Here is a 20,000-nt window from a genome sequence, read left to right on the forward strand (position 1 = left end):
TGGCTAGAAATATTTTCAAAGACCAAAATGACATTAAAAGGAAAAAAAGGAACTCTCCTAGGTAGTGACCCCAAGAATTTTTGGGGTTCCTCATCTAGGGATAATATTTCTTGGGAGTCAGTATTTTTTTTATATTTACAGTTATTTGTATAGGTTTTTATGGTCATCCCCAACGGGCTTAACCTAAACACGCCGCAAGTGGATACATACCGGTTTAAAACCCGGGGGAGTCACTATTTAGGAAAGTTAAAATCTGAGGAGGTCACACTCTAGGAAAGTTAAAACCCGAGGTAGTCACTATCTAGGAAAGATCCGAAAAGGAGACCTGCATCGAAAACAGAACAGGTGACTTCATCAGAATTCAGAACAGCCGCGAAGCATCAAAGTAGGAAAAAGAAAACAATCCCGTGATCCATTCACCAGCGCTGGACCGTATCCATAAATTAGGGCGGTTATTTTACGAGGCTGTGCGCTGAGCGCATTTTTTTTTTTTTACTGCGCCTCTTTGCGCTGCTTGAACGTTTAGCTTTTGCAATTATGTGGACTAGTTGCAGAAATTCCACTTAAAATGAATAGTAGCTTAGAATCTTGGGTTATCTGGTTTTGTTTTAACCAATTGGCTTTTCATTTTATATAAATACCTAAGAAAAATCATGTGGAAATATTAATTCGCTAAGAAAATTGTGATTTTTCATTTTGTCTAAGCTCTGATTAAATTTCCAGGAATATTGTTATCATTTCGTGTTTCATGCAATTTAGTTACTTAAGAATTGATACTAGTATTGTAATCAATTATGTTTTGTCTGGTGTTTCTTATGAAGTAAGATAACCACTATTGCTGAACTATTTAAGATTTTAAACATTGACGCTTGGTTGGGTTTTGTTATAAAAATCTGTAGGGAAGTTTAAAGTTCTGTGTGGAAGTTTAACGTTAAATTTATTTTGTGAAAATGCAAGAAGTTAAAAACATTTCTTGAATTGTTTATACCATGCACTCATACCCTAAGCTCGATTGAAGACATTGAACCGTCAGTCTGCATACTTACATAGGGGCTACTGGTGGTGGACGACGACGGAAGCCTAAATACGGAGTCTACCACACAATGCATATTTCGAGCACGAATTCGTCATTCAAATCACCATCTTGACTTGGGGTTACCGACCATCCCACCCCCAGGTGTCCGGAGGGTCTCCAGGGGATGTATACTGTACAAAAGACTTCTATTCAGGGTTTCATCCGTTTTTGAGGGTTGCGAAACCCCGCTTGGATCTTGGGACGGGTTGTCGAGAGATGCATCATAAAATGACCCCACTGCTGAGCGAAACGCCTCAGTGGCATGATCGGTATGGTCTTGGCGTGCCACCTCGGTGGCCGCTAGTTTCGATTCTCGGGCATTCCACTGAGGGGTTAAAGATGTGCATTTCTGGTGATATAAGTTCACTCTCGAAGTGGTTCGGAAGTCAAGTGAAGCCGTCGGTCCCGTTGCTGAATAACCACTGGTTCTACACAACGTAAAAACACCATACAAACAAACCAAGAAACAAACAAACTGCAGAGCGAGGATTATTGTGAGGAGTAGATGCACAATATTTCAGTTAGTTGTTATACATTATAATAAAGTAGCCATTTAATGTGGAATTCGTTCTATTTTACAGTCACTTTATATTGATTTTCAGATGGATGCAGTAAGGTCAAATGTTTTAATAACACAAGGGAACTTAATGGGGAAATTGTTGAAAAAGCGTTTGAAATATGTAAATATAAGTTCATTAGGCATATAGACAAGCGGGACTTTCAACCCAAATGCACCATTCTAGTCCAGACTCGAAGTCAACCCGACAAGGGGAAGAAATATAAGAATCTGATAATCATTCTCAGGCGCAGGCCGTTAGACTCTTCATTAGCATTCACGGCGGGCGTGCAAGATTGCAGCCTACCCGTTAACGCGGGGAATGCCGACGAACTGCACTCGCTGGGCGACTGGGTAAAGGTACATTCAGTAGGCTCTTGTTTTATGCATGTGTGAAAGTAGTCGCTGTAGTGCGATGGGTGCGTTTTGTCAGGCTATTCTGACTGTTAACTAGGTGTTATTAGTGTATATTAAGTAATAATTGGGTTCTTGTATAATAAATATATATATAGTATATATATTTATATAGTATACATTACGTATATATCGTAAATAATTAATAACGTGATAGATATATCTTTATATAGTTATACATTATATATGTAATATAATACACATTAGTATACATATATTGATATAATACTATCCATATATTTATTTAATTACATTTATATAGTTATATATATATATATAAAAATAGACATATATATATTACTATATATATTACTAAAAATACATACATACATACACATATATTCATATTACATATATAGTATTTATATATGCATATATATATTTATATATATATATATATATATATATATATATATATATATATATATATATATATATATATTATATATATTATATACAAACACACACACACGGTTACGAAGCCGGATATATCTGAATACGGTTGTACCTTAGACGGTCTATTACTGTAATTATACTTGTGTGCGTGTATTTGAATGACGGAAGTATGTATGCATGTATGTAATCAACCGGTGTGGGTGTGATTATACATTGGAAGCTATACTCGTAACGGGAAATGTGCAGTACATTCCGAAAACCAGATCCGTGAACAAAAGACTTTAGTACGTAAGCAACGGTTCATTAAGCAATGTTGAACAGCTCTCTCTCTCTCTCTCTCTCTCTCGTAATGACTGCGTTATTTACATCCCGAACAGAATCCATTAAAAGATTGCACTTATATTTTACTTACATTTCTCGAGTACCTTATCTCTCTCTCTCTCTCTCTCTCTCTCTCTCTCTCTCTCTCGTAATGACTGCGTTATTTACATCCCGAACAGAATCCATTAAAAAGATTGCACTTATATTTTACTTACAATCTCTCGTTACCTTACCTCTCTCTCTCTCTCTCTCTCTCTCTCTCTCTCTCTCTCATAATGAGTGCATTATTTACATCCCGAACAGAATCCATTAAAAGATTGCACTTATATATTATTTACATTTCTCGAGTACCTTATGCCTCTCTCTCTCTCTCTCTCTCTCTCTCTCTCTCTCTCTCTCTCTCTCTCTTTGTAAAGCAATAGTGATGAATGCATTATTTACATCGCAAACAGAATCCATTAAAATATTGCACTTCGATTTTCCTTACGTTTTTCGAGTACCTTATGCCTCTCTCTCTCTCTCTCTCTCTCTCTCTCTCTCCTCTCTCTCTCTCTCTCTCTCTCTCTCTCTACTTCCGCTTGCCTGTTGCTTAAGGAGGAGGATAGCGGTTGGAGAGTGTGGCAATCTTACCGACTTCTAGGCCCTCTGGCTATGTCTCCTTCCCCGTCGTTGTCGCTACTTTCGCCGTCTTCCTTATGGCGAACCAGCGACAACGGAGACAGACAATAACAATGACTGCCTATACTATGTACCACTCGGTCCCCTTTGAAGTCTAATTGCGGTGGTGTCGAGGGGCGATTGTTCATAAATCGTATATACATATGTATATATGTAGAATCTATTGGTCACTTTTTTGCCAGATGACATATGCAATTCATGAAGTTAAGAGGGTATTGTAGCTATTACAATTGCTTATATATATATATATATATATATATATATATATATATATATATATATATATATATATATATATATGAATGGTAAGATAATGTTCTGTTACAACAGAATTCCATCTATTAAAAGGAGCCCATAAAAACGCCAAAATAGGGAAAGTCAGCACTATATTTTTAGTCTCTGAAATATAGTACATACTTTCTGTATTTTGGCGTTTTAATGGGACTCCTTATGTTAGATATATAGACACAATAATATTGGATATAAATCTATTATAGACTATATATAATAATAATTATATATATTATAATATATATAATATATATACGTAAATACGTAAATTATTATAATATAATTTATATACATATAATTTTTTATATATATATATACTATATATATATATATATATATAATATATTCTAATAAAAGGAGCCCATAAAAACACCAAAATGTAGAGAGAGAAAAGTACTATATTTCAGAGACTGCTGTCTCTCTCTTCAGGTATATGAATGAGAAAAGTTTACAGAAAGGTGGTATTTATACCAAGAGATTCGTCCACAAGTAAGCCAATTTAGGTCACCCCCGCTGATAATCTTCCTTTAATCTTCTTAAGCGTTGGTTGAATGAACACTGCGTCGACGATGTCTGATGTCCAATTCCCTTTTGAGATGTTCATTACCTGCTTCTCTTTTATTAAGGCCGATTCCATCATTTGACTCTTGTACCGGCAGTTGCTGCTATAAATTACACGTGACATATTCCAGTTTATTCTATGGTTATGTTCATTTATATGATTGAAAATAGCCGAGTTCTTGTTTGTCATACCTAACTGACCGTTTGTGTTGTATTAATCTCTGGGGAAGTGATTTACCTGTAAATCCGATGTAAGATTGGTCACAGTCCTGGCATGGGATCTCATATACCCCCGAGTCTTTGGGCCATGTCTTTTGTTGGACGTTAATCAGGGATTTGGCTAAGGTATTTGGGTAGGTAAATGCAAAAGGGTTGGATTCTACCCAAGGGTGTGAGTTACTCTCTTAATCGTCTCCAGGTGGGGAATTTTTATTTTATTGTTGGCCAAGACAAAAAGAGTATTGAACTATTAGAGAAATTTAAAGTAATTAATCCTAAATTACCCTCTTTTATATGGTTCCCAAACTCACAAAGACAATCTTCCATTCAGACCCATCGTTTCATGCGCCGGAGCTTTCAATTACAAAATTTCTAAATGGTTAGCTGGCCTCCTTTCTCCTCCTTTTTTAGGCACTTTTTCTCCCAGTTCACATCAAACATTCGGAAGCACTTTTGTCACAAAAATTCAGAGAAGCACATATACCACTTCACAACATAAAAACTTTTAAGCCTTGACGTAGACTCCCTATTCACAAAAGTACCAGTACAGGACGTTCTTCAGTTTTTAAGGGAAAAATTATCCCCCTATTCAGATCATTTCCCTTTGGCACTTGACAAAATAATAAAGTTAGTTGAATTATGTGCATCTAATAACGTAATTTTCATTCGGGGAATCATTCTACAAGCAAAATTCGGGTGTAGTATGGGTAGTCCTTTAAGTCCTATTTTAGCCCAATCTGTACATGGAATACTTTGAAACTACAGTAATAAATGCAATAAAACCCAAAAAACAAAAAACATGCTTGTGGATGAGATACGTGGATGACATACTAACATTTTTGGATAATAAGTGGGGTATTTTAATGAATTCCTCTCAAAATTAAACGCATTAGTGCCCAGCATCAAATTTAAAGTTGAATGGGAAACAGACAACAAAATTCCTTTTCTTGATGTTTTAATAATCAGAGACACGACAGAATACAAATTTACCATATACAGAAAACCAACGTTCTCACTTTCATATATTCACTACTTTAGCTATCATGACAATACTATCAAGATAAGTCTAGCTAGCAACCTATTCTTAAGAGCCTTACGAATTTGTTCCCCAGATTTCCTGGAAAAAGAATTTGAACTAATTCGCAAGCAAACTCTCATCTTAAAGTATCCTGACCATATAATTGAGAAAGCAATTCAAAAGCAAACGTAATTTTCTACCGACCCCCTAAAGACAAGACCAGAGACACACCCAACAATAAAATAAAAATTCCCCACCTGGAGACGATTAAGAGAGTAACTCACACCCTTGGGAAATCCAACCCTTTTGCATTTACCTACCCAAATACCTAGCCAAATCCCTGATTAACGTCCAACAAAAGAACATGGCCCAAAGACTCGGGGGTATATGAGATCCCATGCCAGGACTGTGACCAATCTTACATCGGATTTACAGGTAAATCACTTCCCCAAAGATTAATACAACACAAACGGGTCGTCAGGTTAGGTATGGACAACAGAACTCGGCTATTTTCAATCATATAAATGAACATAACCATAGAATAAACTGGAATATGTCACGTGTAATTTATAGCAGCAACTGCCGGTACAAGAGTCAAATGATGGAATCGGCCTTAATAAAAGAGAAGCAGGTAATGAACATCTCAAAAGGGAATTGGACATCAGACATCGTCGACGCAGTGTTCATTCAACCAACGCTTAAGAAGATTAAAGGAAGATTATCAGCGGGGGTGACCTAAATTGGCTTACTTGTGGACGAATCTCTTGGTATAAATACCACCTTTTCTGTAAACTTTTCTCATTTCATATACCTGAAGAGAGAGACAGCAGTCTCTGAAATATAGTACTTTTCTCTCTACATTTTGGTGTTTTTATGGGCTCCTTTTATTAGATGGAATTCTGTTGTTACAGAACACCTTTACCAGTCATATATATATATATATATATGTATGTATATGTGTGTGTGTGTGTGTGTGTGTGTGTGTGTATGTATGCATATAAGTAGATGTTAGTACGCGAGGCATTATCTACAAGGTTTTGTAATCGCTTTTGTAAAATAATGGATTGTCTTATTGAGTGTTTATACTTTATTCGATGCCAGTTATCATTTTGTAACATTAAATATTTTTCGTTGTTGTTGTAGCTACAACAATCTGACGTTTGCGAAATGTTTGATAAAGTTGAAGTGAAAAGTAATCCTGGATTTATGTGTACACAATATTATGCTCAAGGTTTTAATGTCGCAAATAAAATCTAGTAATAACTTTGAGAAGGAAAATATTGACCAAAAAATATTTATCGCGAGAAACGAATGTTTTGAGCGAGGTGAAAGTGGAATGTTGCACCGGAAGATTTCTCGTTGTGAATTGTGAGTGTATTTGTATATAAAGATTTTATGAGATATAAAGGTTCTTCATTTTAAAATAAAGATAGGATTAGATGACGTGCAATAGGAGTTTAGCTGAATAAGAGGGAAGTGTAATGACAAGTGCAGAAGATTGCTGTAGAATGCAATAAATTATGTTCGTGTTACCATACATTGCTTTAATGTCGCTGCTTCTTCTGAATTCCTGAATTCCCCTTAGCAATAATGTGTAAGATTAATTGATATGAAATATTAACAAATATTTGTATTAAATTTTTCCCATTGTTTCGTTCTGCTTCTATACTTTAACTTCAGTATATCCTCGCAGATAGTATAGATAACTCTTGGGGATATAACATTTCTTATCATATAACTTTTCTTTAGTTGCTTATATACATTACTTCCTCCATGGAAGTTATGCTTTTTGTTCAGTTCGTCTGCGTCTGTCTGTCTGTCTGTGTGTTTATCTGGCCGACTGTCCTTATGTTATGAAGATTACTTGACAACCAATAAACATATGCTCTCTCTCTCTCTCTCTCTCTCTCTCTCTCTCTCTCTCTCTCTCTCTCTCTCTCTCAGTCAATAGTGATGACTGTATTGTTTACATCCCAAATAGAATCCATTAAAAGACTGGACTCGGATCTCTCTCTCTCTCTCTCTCTCTCTCTCTCTCTTCTCTCTCTCTCTCTCTCATTGCAACTGAATTGTTGTTTATCAACGCGGGAAAAGTCTGAATAACTCGAGCGTCACGGTCGAATTATTTTATTTTCAACTTTTTCAGTTTTTCGCCAGATGAAATATCACCGAAGTATTTGTTTAGAAAGCGTTACTCGAACCTCTCCCTGATGTAAGACATTACTCTTTGATGAATAATATATTCTTTCCTGGCATCGTAAATAATGCAGTTGAAGTACTGCCATTTGCAGACTGGGTTCGAAGTCTATTGTTCGCAATTCATTCCACATAGTTTCTCTGTTCCTTTTCGGGCCTCACGGATTTGGTCTGCTAAGGTTTGTTGCAGTTTTATGAACGTTCTAATTTTTAAAAAATAAGTAAGGGACGTTAAACCAGCGATCATTTTATTTCTTTTATCGGACGTATCGGAAATTTGAAATCCAGACGTAGGTTGTTTAATATTTAGGGCTTTTTGGGGTAGTTGTCCCGTTTTATTATTTCCAATGAATTAGATTAGAGCACATCATAGTATTACAATTACTACTACTACTACTACTACTACTACTACTACTACTACTAATAATAATAATAATAATAATAATAATAATAAAAATAATAATAATAATAAGAAGAAGAAGAAGACGAAGAAAATCCGAGTGGATCTTGTGTGTCCTCCCCGAGTGACAGCAGAATCGACATGACACAGCCACCTACCCCTGCAAACCAGTTTGTCCGCCCCAACTGGTGGCGGGGTAGGTATGGGAACGGGGGCTTAGGGAAGACATCCACCATCCTCCTGCAAACCTGTCTGTCCACCCCTGGTGGGGGCGTGGTCAGTAAGGGAGACAGCAGCGCCAGGTTCCAGCGCTTGTAGCGTGCCCCAACAAGCTTGTAATGATTAATAATAATAATGGTTTAACTAAAGATTGGTTATTACGAATGTAATCAGAGTAGTCACAGCATAACACTCCAATGTACTACTGCTTCTGCTATTATAGATTCACATCAACCGTGCCTTTGATATCTAAGCCAGTCCCTTATGACACTCCTGACTGGCTGTTGATAAGCCAATCACAGGGCTGGAAACTCAGTCTGTCGAGAGAGTTCACTTGGGCAGGATGTATATTCCACCTCTCCTGAGGGATATGCCTCAGGAGAAGTGGAACATACATCCTGCCCATGTGAACTCTCTCGAGAGACTGAGAGTTTCCAGCCCTGTGATTGGCTTATCAACAGCCAGTCAGGGGTGTCGTAAGGGACTGGCCTAGACGTCAAATGCACGGTTGATGTGAATCTACTATAGTATTAATAACGATAATTATAATAACAGTAATGGAAAATAAATTGACATTTTGTAAGTGAAGATTAACCAACTTCCATTTCAACAACGACAAGTCCAGATCGAGTTCTTATTAGACGACTCCATCATCCATTCTTGCGAGTTTCATGACGCTGCCAGAATCCTGTCAGGTCACGTTTTCCGCGGAACAAGACACTCGAGTGTCAAATTACCCGAAAAAAATGAGATTTCGCTAAAAGGGCCTCGTTTCTTTCCCTGGGTGTCGATGTGAGAACATCCCCGTTTTGGTATTTCTTGAATTTTCTTCCTTTCACGTCGCTGTGTCTTGACACTCAGAGGAGTCCTTAGGAATGCGGTCGGAATTCTGTTTTGAGTGTAGACGGGTTCGCGCCTGTGCCCACACGCACAGCTAGTGAGTGCTATTCTATTTAGAGGGGAAAGTGTATAGTACACACACCCATATGTATATATTTTATTATAATATATATATACATATATGTATAAATTGTATGTATATGTATTTGTATATACGTACATACAGTATGTATATAAGTATATATATATATATATATATATATATATATATATATATAGAGAGAGAGAGAGAGAGAGAGAGAGAGAGAGAGAGAGTGAGTATATATGGCTAGCAACTTCATCCCAAACCACCAGCCTAGAAACGGAAAGCTCGTATCTTCCAAAGTCACTCTGGCCTGGCCAAGAAAGAAAATTTTTTAAAGAAATAAACAATGATTTCGTATGTACGTATGTTGCCCATACAAATAATACAAGCACAAGCGTATCTTCACATACACTCACGTATCTGTAGCCATCGTTACCGTTGGATCTCTGCCGCGAAATTCTCGAGATGTACTAATATTTTAGGTTAGCTTAGGTTAGAGTATTCCAAAAAAGAAGTAATGGTAATTTGGGTGTGGGAAACATACTGAGATTTTTTCCAATTAGATTCTATGGTTAGTTTGTAAGATAAAGTGTACTGCGTTTTCTTTTTTCAGGGAAGGTACTTGGTCTCAGTTCGGGAATATTCTGCCGGGAACAATACTTGATTACAATAGTCAGCAACAATAGGTGCAATCACCTTGTCTGAGTGAACCAGTTCACCTGCACAATGAAGCCGCGTTCACACGTCTTTCTTAAATGATTTTCTTTTTTTCTTTTTGGACGTGCCTCTGTGACGTCGCAGATTCCGTGACGTCACTGATTGTTCACGGCTAGTTATCGGGTGACACAAAGGGCGTGACCTTTACGAACAAAGGAGGATTAGGTGTCATAGGATTGGACTTGGGATTGAGTAAAGGGCTCATGAGGCCGTCGGCTTCGCTGGTGAGAGAATCGATGGGATTTGGGATTGCGTCAAATATTCAGACTTCTACAAGTTCTGTGAAGGAAAAATGACTCGATTTGGGGCAGTTTTTTTAAAGCGTTGGTAGCCTCGTGGGCCCGGGGGTACTGGTTGGAATAATCAATTATGAAAACCTTAGCCTTGGCTGATTTGCTATAGAATAAATCCCGTCGCATGGATTAATATACACTAGTGTGAAAAAACTAAATCTGCTTCAGATGAAATTCTAGTGAATATATAGCATTTTTTCCTAAAGATTATTCGGTTAGAAAGGTAAGACTTTTTGTTATCGTTGCTAGTTGTCTGTGGACTTCAGGTATACACACTGAACTGGTAGTCTGAATATTGGCAAAGACCCGTCACTGGTTTAAATGTATTTTCGTTCTCACAGTGATGAAGAAGACGAGTGTCAAGTGCACGAACGTTTCTCTCAAATGTTACAAATAGAAATAAAAAATTGACAATTTCACTTTCCAACTTCACTCATGGATTACTTGTAAAGTCATTTAATTGTGTTACCTAACTGGAATTTGGTAATATTTTTCAAGGCTGCTCTCTCTCTCTCTCTCTCTCTCTCTCTCTCTCTCTCTCTCTCTCTCTCTCTCTCTCTCTCTCTCGTGTTTCATTAGAAAATGTCATGTTTCAGACCTCATATCGACCACCTGCTGATGCAAATTACTAGTTTTTTTTTTTCTGCTGGGGGGGGGGGGTCCATGGGAGAATATAGGAAAAGTAACCCAGATCATGTTCAGATTAATGGAGGTTTTGAAGATACTGGAATGGCTAAGAACTGGAGTATCTATCACCATCGTGAATTATGGAAGTTTAGGGATGTGGTAGTAGAGAGGAATGCTATTGTATCGTGTTATTATAGTCAGGAAGGAAGGAATACTTTTTATAATATTTAACCCGGATAGTCATCATCTCCAGACACTAGTCAGAAAATAGTTGAACTGTTGACGTAGATTTCTTTTATCTCTCTCTCAAATAGTTAAGTAAATAAACAAATGACTTATTTTTATATATCTGCACTCTCTGTGAAATAGTCAACTGACGTAAATAAACAAATGACTGATATGTATATCTCTGCACTCTCTGTAAAATAGTTAACTTGAGTAAATAAACAAATGGCTTATATTTGTATCTCTGCACTCTCTTTAAAATAGTTAACTTGCGTAAATAAACAAATGACTTGTATTTATATCTCTGCACTTTCTGTAAAATAGTTAACTTGAGTAAATAAACAAATGACTCATTTATGTAAATATCTCTGCACTCCGTTAAATAGTTAACTTAACCTAAGTAAACACATGACTTTTATATTTATATCTCTGCATTCTCTGTCAAATAATTAGCTTTTAAATAAATAAGCAAATGAATTAAATTTATATCTCTATACTATCAGTAAAACTATTAACATCAAGTAAATAAGGAAATGACTTATATTTATATCTCTGCACTGTCTGTAAAATTGTTAACTTTAAGTAAATAAGCAAATGACTTATGTTTACATTCGCCATAAATTCGGTAAATTAACTGATTCCAAGACACAACCTATACAGATTGGAAAACAGCTGACTGCTGTTTACAATTGGCATTCTATACCTGATGGAAAAATAAGACGACCACATGCTTCTTGGTTTGCTTTCAAGTGATAGCACACGTTCATGCATATCTTTAAAGGCTTCTTTGTCTTCAGCTTCGCCCATTTCTGTGTGTGGTCGCTGAGTCATCCTTCTTCCCCTTCCTTTGTCCAATGCATCTTTAGTAAAGTATGCAAAATAATTGTTTTAGACGAGGGAAGAAACCATCCATTCTGGTACAGCTGAAACGAACCTGGCTTTGGGGGCAAGTTTCGTATTACCGAATAATGTAAACAACAGAGTGTTTCCGATTTTATTGAGAGAATCAAGGGCAAAATACGCGTCTTTCCTGAAATAATGACCCCTAAGGGTTTTAACCCGGTATGTATCCACAACTGCGGCGTGTTTAGTACTGGGAATAACGGTAAAAACATAAACAAACGACTGTAAATATCGTAAAGGTAATGTCTACCAAGAAATATTAGCCCTAGATAACGACTCCCGAAAATCCTTTGGGATCATTATCTAGGGAAGATCCCAAAAGGCTCCCGGGAACTAAGAATATTCTAAGACTAAAAAGGCTAAAACAAGACATAAAAGGACAAGACATTCATCATAAGAGCTGACGTGTTGCAAACACCCTGTATACGTAAATCTCGTCTTTATCATTGCACAGATGATATTTTTGTTAATTTGGTAATGTATTTTTGTATTTCTGTATTTTTCACGCCTAATGAATCTCCTACAATACAGCGACCTCTAAACGGTTGAGATTTCTCAATGAATGCGGAGCCAACTCGCCCACTTGAACAGTCCACCACTGGAAAGACACCGGAGCATTTTTATTTTTTACTTTTTTAATTGTTCTTTCTTGGTTTTTTCTTTTGTTGGGAGGAAGTCAGGCGGGAAGGTTGTAGTAACGGGGTCAAAGGAATCAGTTGAAGAAGAAGATGAAAATGCAAAGAATAAAAGTAGAGGGAATGTTGCTTAGGATAACAGTATGTTTATTACTGTAGGAAACAGTTATCGTTTTGAGGCCTTGAAACTGCCATTCATATGAGGTATACAGGAAAGTAGCGTGAAGATCTTTGGCAATCGCAACAAAAAGCTGTATTTGTACTTCGAAGAGATCGTTTTTTCTTTATGGTCGAAACTTTGTCGACTTCGCAAAATTTTCTTTAAAGGAAAGAAAGAATAAAATAAAGTAGCTATTTGACTGTGTATACAAATGTAACCATCTGTAGGTGATATACATTTGAATTCTCTCCATATTTCAGTTTTCCTGTCTCGTCAAATCCTGAGCCTTTCAAGTGGCGGGTTTTTCGCTTAATAGGAGGTTGGACGTCACTTTTCTTTGGTTTTATGACTACGAATTATTATTTTGTAAACAATGCGCCTAAAGTAAAAGGCAGCATTTGGCTACCAGTATCGACGACGGCTTTTGCTCTGATAAGTAATGGTCGACGAATGAAGGAAAACTTCGCTGCGCATCCGAACATTCCTTTGTCTTTACTCTCCAGAATCACCTCGGAAGTCAACGACCTTTAAGCACAGCAATTATAACAACGAAACCGCAGGACTACGGCGTGCGTCGAAGTCTATATATATTAGCCTCCTCCTGGGAGGTGATGAAGAGTCTTCGGCCTCAATCAGCGCCCGGGATATCTTGGATAATGACAGCCGTCCCGCTGACGCTGTTAGATGGCGAAGCTTCCAAGATCCCGAGGATAATGGTTGCCCTCAGTCTAATGACACTGTTCGTCTACCTGTAGTGACGTCTGTCCATACAGAGGAGTTGGCTCTGATCAGATAGGCTGTAGGTTGCTTCAAGATGAGTAGTAGTTTAATGTTGCGGCATTCTTTTACGTGTTCGTAGGAAGCCCCGTGTGATGGCGCTGGCTCTTTTCTGAATTGCTGTAGAGAGCCTGTGGCGATGGCCTGAAATATGAAATACATTGTTGTTCGATTCTTGTCTCATCATCGCTCGACAAAACCTTTCGCTGCGTCTGTGTTTTCACGTCAGCTACCGTGCGTGTAAAGAAAATTGCAATGTAAGTGCGTAGTCACTTTTTAAAACCTTTTTAATATTAAATAGGGAAGAATTGAATTTTAAGTTTCATACCTGGAATAGGAAACCTTTTTAACTTTCCGGGTAAAAATATTAAATAGGGATGAATTGAATTTTAAGTTTCTCACCTGGAATAGGGCCAGCCTTTCCAGTGCTCTCCTATGGTCATCAGACATTTGAAAACCAATAAAAACATCCCTTCATTGGGCAGAAAGAAAGCTCCATAACTCGGTGCACTAGGCTTGAACTTCATTTATATTTTATTCATTTATTTTATTTTTTATTATTTTGTTTATTTTTGATGGAACCAAAGTGCGATTTTCCCCATGTGAGAGGGTCATTTTGATACTCGCAATCACGACGATGAGGCTCTTTCTCGAAATTTTCGAAGTTATTCATTGTCAAATTCCGGAGAAGTCATTTAATTGTACTAATAATAACGTAATTCTACATTCATTGTGCCTTTGCAATGGCAAGAAATGGTAAGTGAATACCTCACCTTAATAAATTACTCTGCGTACTTGTAAGTACAGAGGGAATTGAAAACGGAAAATTCATGGATCAGATGCTATCAGCATTACAGATGTTTTAAGTGTGAGTGTCAAGATGGCGTGTGCACTGAACAAGGAAACTACAATACCAGAAGCAATCCAGACCTGGACCACCGTGTTATTAGTGAAACTGAAAACGAAATCTACCAAAACCAAATCATTAGCTTGCATAGCTGGAGATTTAAAAAATGTCTTAAGTTATTCTAGACTAGGTGACTACAGACATAAACGAGTATGAAATGCGCCGAAGAATCGCGTTTTCTGTATGAGCCGCGGCCCGTGAAACTTTCAGCCACAGCCCGGGGGTGGCCTGTGTTATAGGTGCCAGGCGCACAATCATAGCTAACCGTAACCTTAAATTATATCAAAACTACTGAGGCTAGAGGGCTGCAATTTGGTATGTTTGATGACTAGAGGGTGGATGATCAACATAACAATTTGCAGCCCTCCAGCCTCAGTAATTTTTGAGATCTGAGGGCGGACAGTAAAAGTGTGGACGGATAGACAAAGCCATCTCAATAGATTCTCTTACAGAAGCTCAAACGAAAGAAAGGCTGACTCTGTCGATGTTAGAACCCACAGATGTTAGCGATGATGCGCGACTCCATTTGGGCAAAGTCGATGAAGGGGAAGGGGGGGGGGGGGGGTGACAAGCTGTCGATGAATATTGAACGCCAGTGCTCTTCCCAGTTATTAGTGACTGAGAGTCATCGTTAACTTCTTTCATTCCCTTTCGTTTTACACATGGTCGGAAAAATAAATATTAATTTGAAGGGGCCAATGATTGGGATTTTATATCTTTTTATTTTAGCTGTTGTGTCATTATAATTCGTTATAATTCCCTCGTTACTACATTTTATCTCTATATAAACAAGGCTGTTCTAAAGCCGAAACTCGAGAATAGTGTCCACGAAAGCACGGCTTTCCATATTAGGCTGGACAAGGTTTTGGGTCTCGACCAAAAAAGGTCATGAACCCTGGTCTACCACATCGGCAGTTCCTACCTGCATAACGTGCGTTCACCGTAACGTCCGGTTATCGGCTCATCGGCTCAGAAAAGGTTTGAGGTTTGTGAAGTGTTATGGTTTGCGGAGCCGTTATCGCAGCCCGACTCCGTCATCAGCGCATGCGCGGCTGGAAAAGCAAGCAGGGCCGACAGGTGTTTCTGGCCGGATGGCTGAAGGAGGACCGCTTTGCTTATTTCAATATTCAAGTTGCTGCTCTCTCTCTCTCTCTCTCTCTCTCTCTCTCTCTCTCTCTCTCTCTCTCTCTCCAGTCGTTGTCTTATAGACTTGTCTGTGAAGTGACTTGTCTCTATCAATTTTACAAAAAATTTTATCATTTCTGTATGGCAAGGAGTCTCAAATACACTGTCCTTTTTCTATTTCCGTTAATGTGACATTGCCATATCGTTTATTTTTAATCTTTGTCTGTATAGTTTATGTCACAGGAGCCTCATATTTTAACCAATCTTATGAATTCATATCCGTAAATAAAAAAAAAGCGAATATTTTAACCGAAAATATGAATATAAAATTATGGATCATAGTTATGACTGTTGAAAAACAGTTAGAAAAAAAAAATAAATATATATATTTTTTTCATTCTGGACCGTTATTACGCTGTATGTGATCTGCATGAATTTCTCCTGCACATTAACGCTAGTCTTCAATCTCGAGTTTATTATTTTCTCCATCAAACCAAGAAATATAAGTAGATGCCGTTCGAAATCCTGAATGTGCATCATTACATAGTAGCTCAACCATTGCTTGAGAGATGCCGTTGTACGTAGATAAATACCGTCTCTACAATCAACGGAGCTCGGGTTTGTCCTGAGTAGTCAGTCAGTTGCATCGTCTAGGTACATATTTTTGTTTGCTGTAAAAAGAAAACTATTGAGGTGGCTTTTTGTCTACCTGTCCACCCTCAGATCTTAAAAACCACTGAGGCTAGAGGGCTGCAAGTTGGTGTGTAGATCATTCACCCTCCAATCATCAAACACATCAAATTGCAGCTCTCTAGCCTCAGTAGTTTTTATTTTATTTAAGGTTAAAGTTGGTCATGATCGTGCATCAGGCACCGATAGGGGCCAACAACGCAGGCCACCAGCGGGCTGTGGTTGAAAGTTTAGTGGGCCGCGGCTAAACGTTTCATGAGCCGTGGCTGAGAACTTCATATGGCGTCATACGGTGTACGGAAAACTATTTGCGCCGAGAACAATAATGGAAATGAAGAACTCTTATGGTGCTTGTGTGATAGTCCATTTGTATGTGTATGATAAAAGTTCAGTGTGCCTTTTATTTTAGTCATTAATGCAGTCTCTTAAATTTGAGTAATTTTTTATTCTGAATCCCAAAGAGCCTTATTAGTACTTTGCATTGTTATGATAAAAGGGCTGTTCGTCTTTATTATATTCTCCTTTCAGCAAACTGTAGTAGGTCTGAATGTTATAGCAAAATGTTCCCGTTGATATTATTCAGGTTAATACTGAAATGAAAGTCATTTGTGATGAAAGATTCATAATCTTTATGATAAGGAGCTTTTTTGAACTCTTTCAGAATCAGCTGATGATGAAAGGTGTTAGTTCTTAAGATGATCTTTTTGGAGGTTCAGTTGTTTCCATTTTTTTAACAGAAAATGTTTTCCTAATTAAAATTTTACCCAATTTAACCATGTTAATATTGTGTATTCATACTTGTTTGCATTGCTCTCTCTCTCTCTCTCTCTCTCTCTCTCTCTCGTATTTTCAGAGGCACTTAAACAACGCCATTAATCTTACCTTTATCTTCCTCCTCCCCCGTACCCCACCAGGTGAGCATCGACCCCAGTGATGCCCAAGAGAGCGTGCTGACCGTGCCCAAAGCCGCCGAACCCCCGGGTCCTGCCCAAGCCGCCTTTTTGGGCCTGGTGCCAGGTAAGTGAGGGGTAGATATTAGACTGTTGATCGCAATCTTTATCAGGTGGTCGGTTAGTCACCTGTTGTCGAAAATCGGTGCGAGAAGGTATACAGTTATTTGAGCTTGACTTCGAGTTTACAGTATTAGAAATCAGTGTCGTGTTTGAATTAATATGCTCGGTCAGGCCCGGAACTGGTATCGTCGAGTTTGATGTTATTTGAACTGGTTTTTACTGGTTTCAGAGTTTGATGTTATTCAAACTGGTTATAAAGTTTAATGTTAACGTACTGGTTTCAGAGTTTGATGTTATTTGAAGTTATTTCAAAAATTATTTGAGTCTGTTTAAGAGTAGATATTTTAGATGACATGATAAAATATATATTGCAATTTAACTAGAGCATAGAACTCATTTGAAATTAGTTATTGGAACTTATATTAAAAATTCATTATTTGAATTGGTTTCATGATTTAGCTGTACCACTCCATATGAGAATTTAAAGTCTCCTGCAATTATCCCTGGGATTTTACAGTAATATGAACTTAAATCGTAAAATAGTTATTTTAACCAGTTTAAGGGTTTAAGATTATTTTAATTTGATGAAGTTATTCAGCAAATGGGATCGAAGTCGATAAATTTTGGAGTTGGTGTTGGACTATAGAATAATTTTCAGTGTTTTGATTGAAATCATTTACTCAGCATCGGTCTCAAGTGAAGCTGTAATTTAACTGCTTGCAATGAGCCTAGTAGATCCAAATATAACCTTATACATGATGAATTGTGGCGTGTATCATCTACATAGAATGCACAATGCGCTCATGTTGCCTATTTCTGAAGATAAACACATTTTTTAAAATAGATATTCTCCTTTTACAATTCTATCAAACGGCCAGATTGGTGACTCTGTTAAGTGAATAGGTCAGTATCTGTCTATCGCTATCTATCTACTTCTATAGGTTTGTTGATTTTTTTTTAGTTATCTATGTATTTCTTAGGCGCGAGAGTGGCCTGGTGGTTGCTGTTCAAAGGATAGTCGTAAGAATATATAACTTCGTAAGCTCCTGAGAGGAATTAAGTTGACAGATCCAGATAAGAATGATAATTTTAGACCTGGCACGAGAATTGAGCGTAGATGTCACGAGCGTTAACGTTGAGAGATCATTATAAAGCTGTCAGCATTAGATAAGTCTTTAAAAATATTGGTTTGTATAAAGTTCGGATTTTTTTTTTCTTCGGCCTGATGGCCGTGAATCCAACTATCAGATTCGGTAGCAAGTCCCACCACCTTGACCACTGCACAAATCATCGTCGGTTTCGTTGTGTGATGGGCGACTGCTTGTTTGTGCACAGAAAGAGAGAGAGAGAGAGAGAGAGAGAGAGAGAGAGAGAGAGAGAGAGAGAGAGAGAGAGAGAGAGATTTGATCTTTCCTTTAAAACTATTAGAGCGGGTAGAATTTTTAAACATATGAATTCTATTATTTTTGATAACTTTATGGAATTGAACAAATTTACTTTGTTCTGTGTTCATTCTGCATTTGTTAACAATATTGAAAAAAAATAAAAAATTTTAATGTCCATTTTGAGAACATTGTAAATTTTCAAAGGAAATCAATTCTTAATTATTTGTACACTTGAATTCACAGATATCTATTACATGTTATTAATACATGTTATTAATCGTATTCCACATATCTCAGCTTTTGCATATCATTTTGCCAGTAATGATAAAGAGAATGACCCTGAGATATGATGTATATATCTTAGGTAAACGTACATGTATTTCTGATTGATGAGGACACAGTCCATCTTACAAGCATTGCAATATGTTCACAGATCCCTTTCGTAACATTTTTGTTGCCATGCTAAGGTGCGTTCCACATTGCATGCATGTTTCACCATTTTCTTTCCTCTTTAATTGATGGTGTTCATGGAGATGTCGGTACTTCTATTTATCTTTGAATTTAGGTGGTATTGGTTGAGCTGTAAATTTTATTTCAACTCTCACTTGAGTATTTTTTTTTTTTTTTTTTTTTTTTTTTTTTGTGGAGTTGAAACTTTTCTTTCAATTTTGGAGGTGTTGAAGGTCCTTTTTGAAATTTTAACTGATTTTACTTACAACATTTTATAGAAATGGTCTTAGTGTTGTTGAAACTTTTCTTTCAACTTTTAATTGAAGCGTTGAAACTCTCTTTCAACTTTTAATTGAAGCGTTGAAACTCTCTTTCAACTTATAATTGAAGCGTTGAAACTCTCTTTCAACTTTTAATTGAAGCGTTGAAACTCTCTTTCAACATAATAATTGAAGCGTTGAAACTTTTCTTTCAACTCTTAATTGAAGCGTTGAAACTTTCAACTTTTAATTGAAGTGTTGAAACTCTCTTTCAACTTTTGATTGAAGCGTTGAAACTCTCTTTCAACTTTTAATTGAAGCGTTGAAACTCTCTTTCAACTTTTAATTGAAGCGTTGAAATTCTCTTTCAACTTGTAATTGAAGCATTGAAACTCTCTTTCAACTTGTAATTGAAGCGTTGAAACTCTTTCAACTTGTAATTGAAGCGTTGAAATCTCTTTCAACTTGTAATTGAAGCGTTGAAACTCTTTCAACTTGTAATTGAAGCGTTGAAACTCTCTTTCAACTTGTAATTGAAGCGTTGAAACTCTCTTTCAACTTGTA

General features: G+C 37.1%; 1 protein-coding gene across 1 annotated transcript in view; it reads left to right on the forward strand.

Annotated features, from left to right (window-relative positions):
• LOC135205628 (tyrosine-protein phosphatase 10D-like) overlaps positions 1-20,000 on the forward strand; it is a 254,197-nt gene that overhangs the window by 108,187 nt on the left and 126,010 nt on the right. The window contains 1 exon segment of the mRNA XM_064236423.1: positions 17,243-17,345. Within this exon segment, the coding sequence (XP_064092493.1) occupies positions 17,243-17,345 (103 nt within the window).

The sequence above is a fragment of the Macrobrachium nipponense genome, chromosome 24 (assembly GCF_015104395.2).
Source record: "Macrobrachium nipponense isolate FS-2020 chromosome 24, ASM1510439v2, whole genome shotgun sequence".
Lineage (NCBI taxonomy): Eukaryota > Metazoa > Arthropoda > Malacostraca > Decapoda > Palaemonidae > Macrobrachium > Macrobrachium nipponense.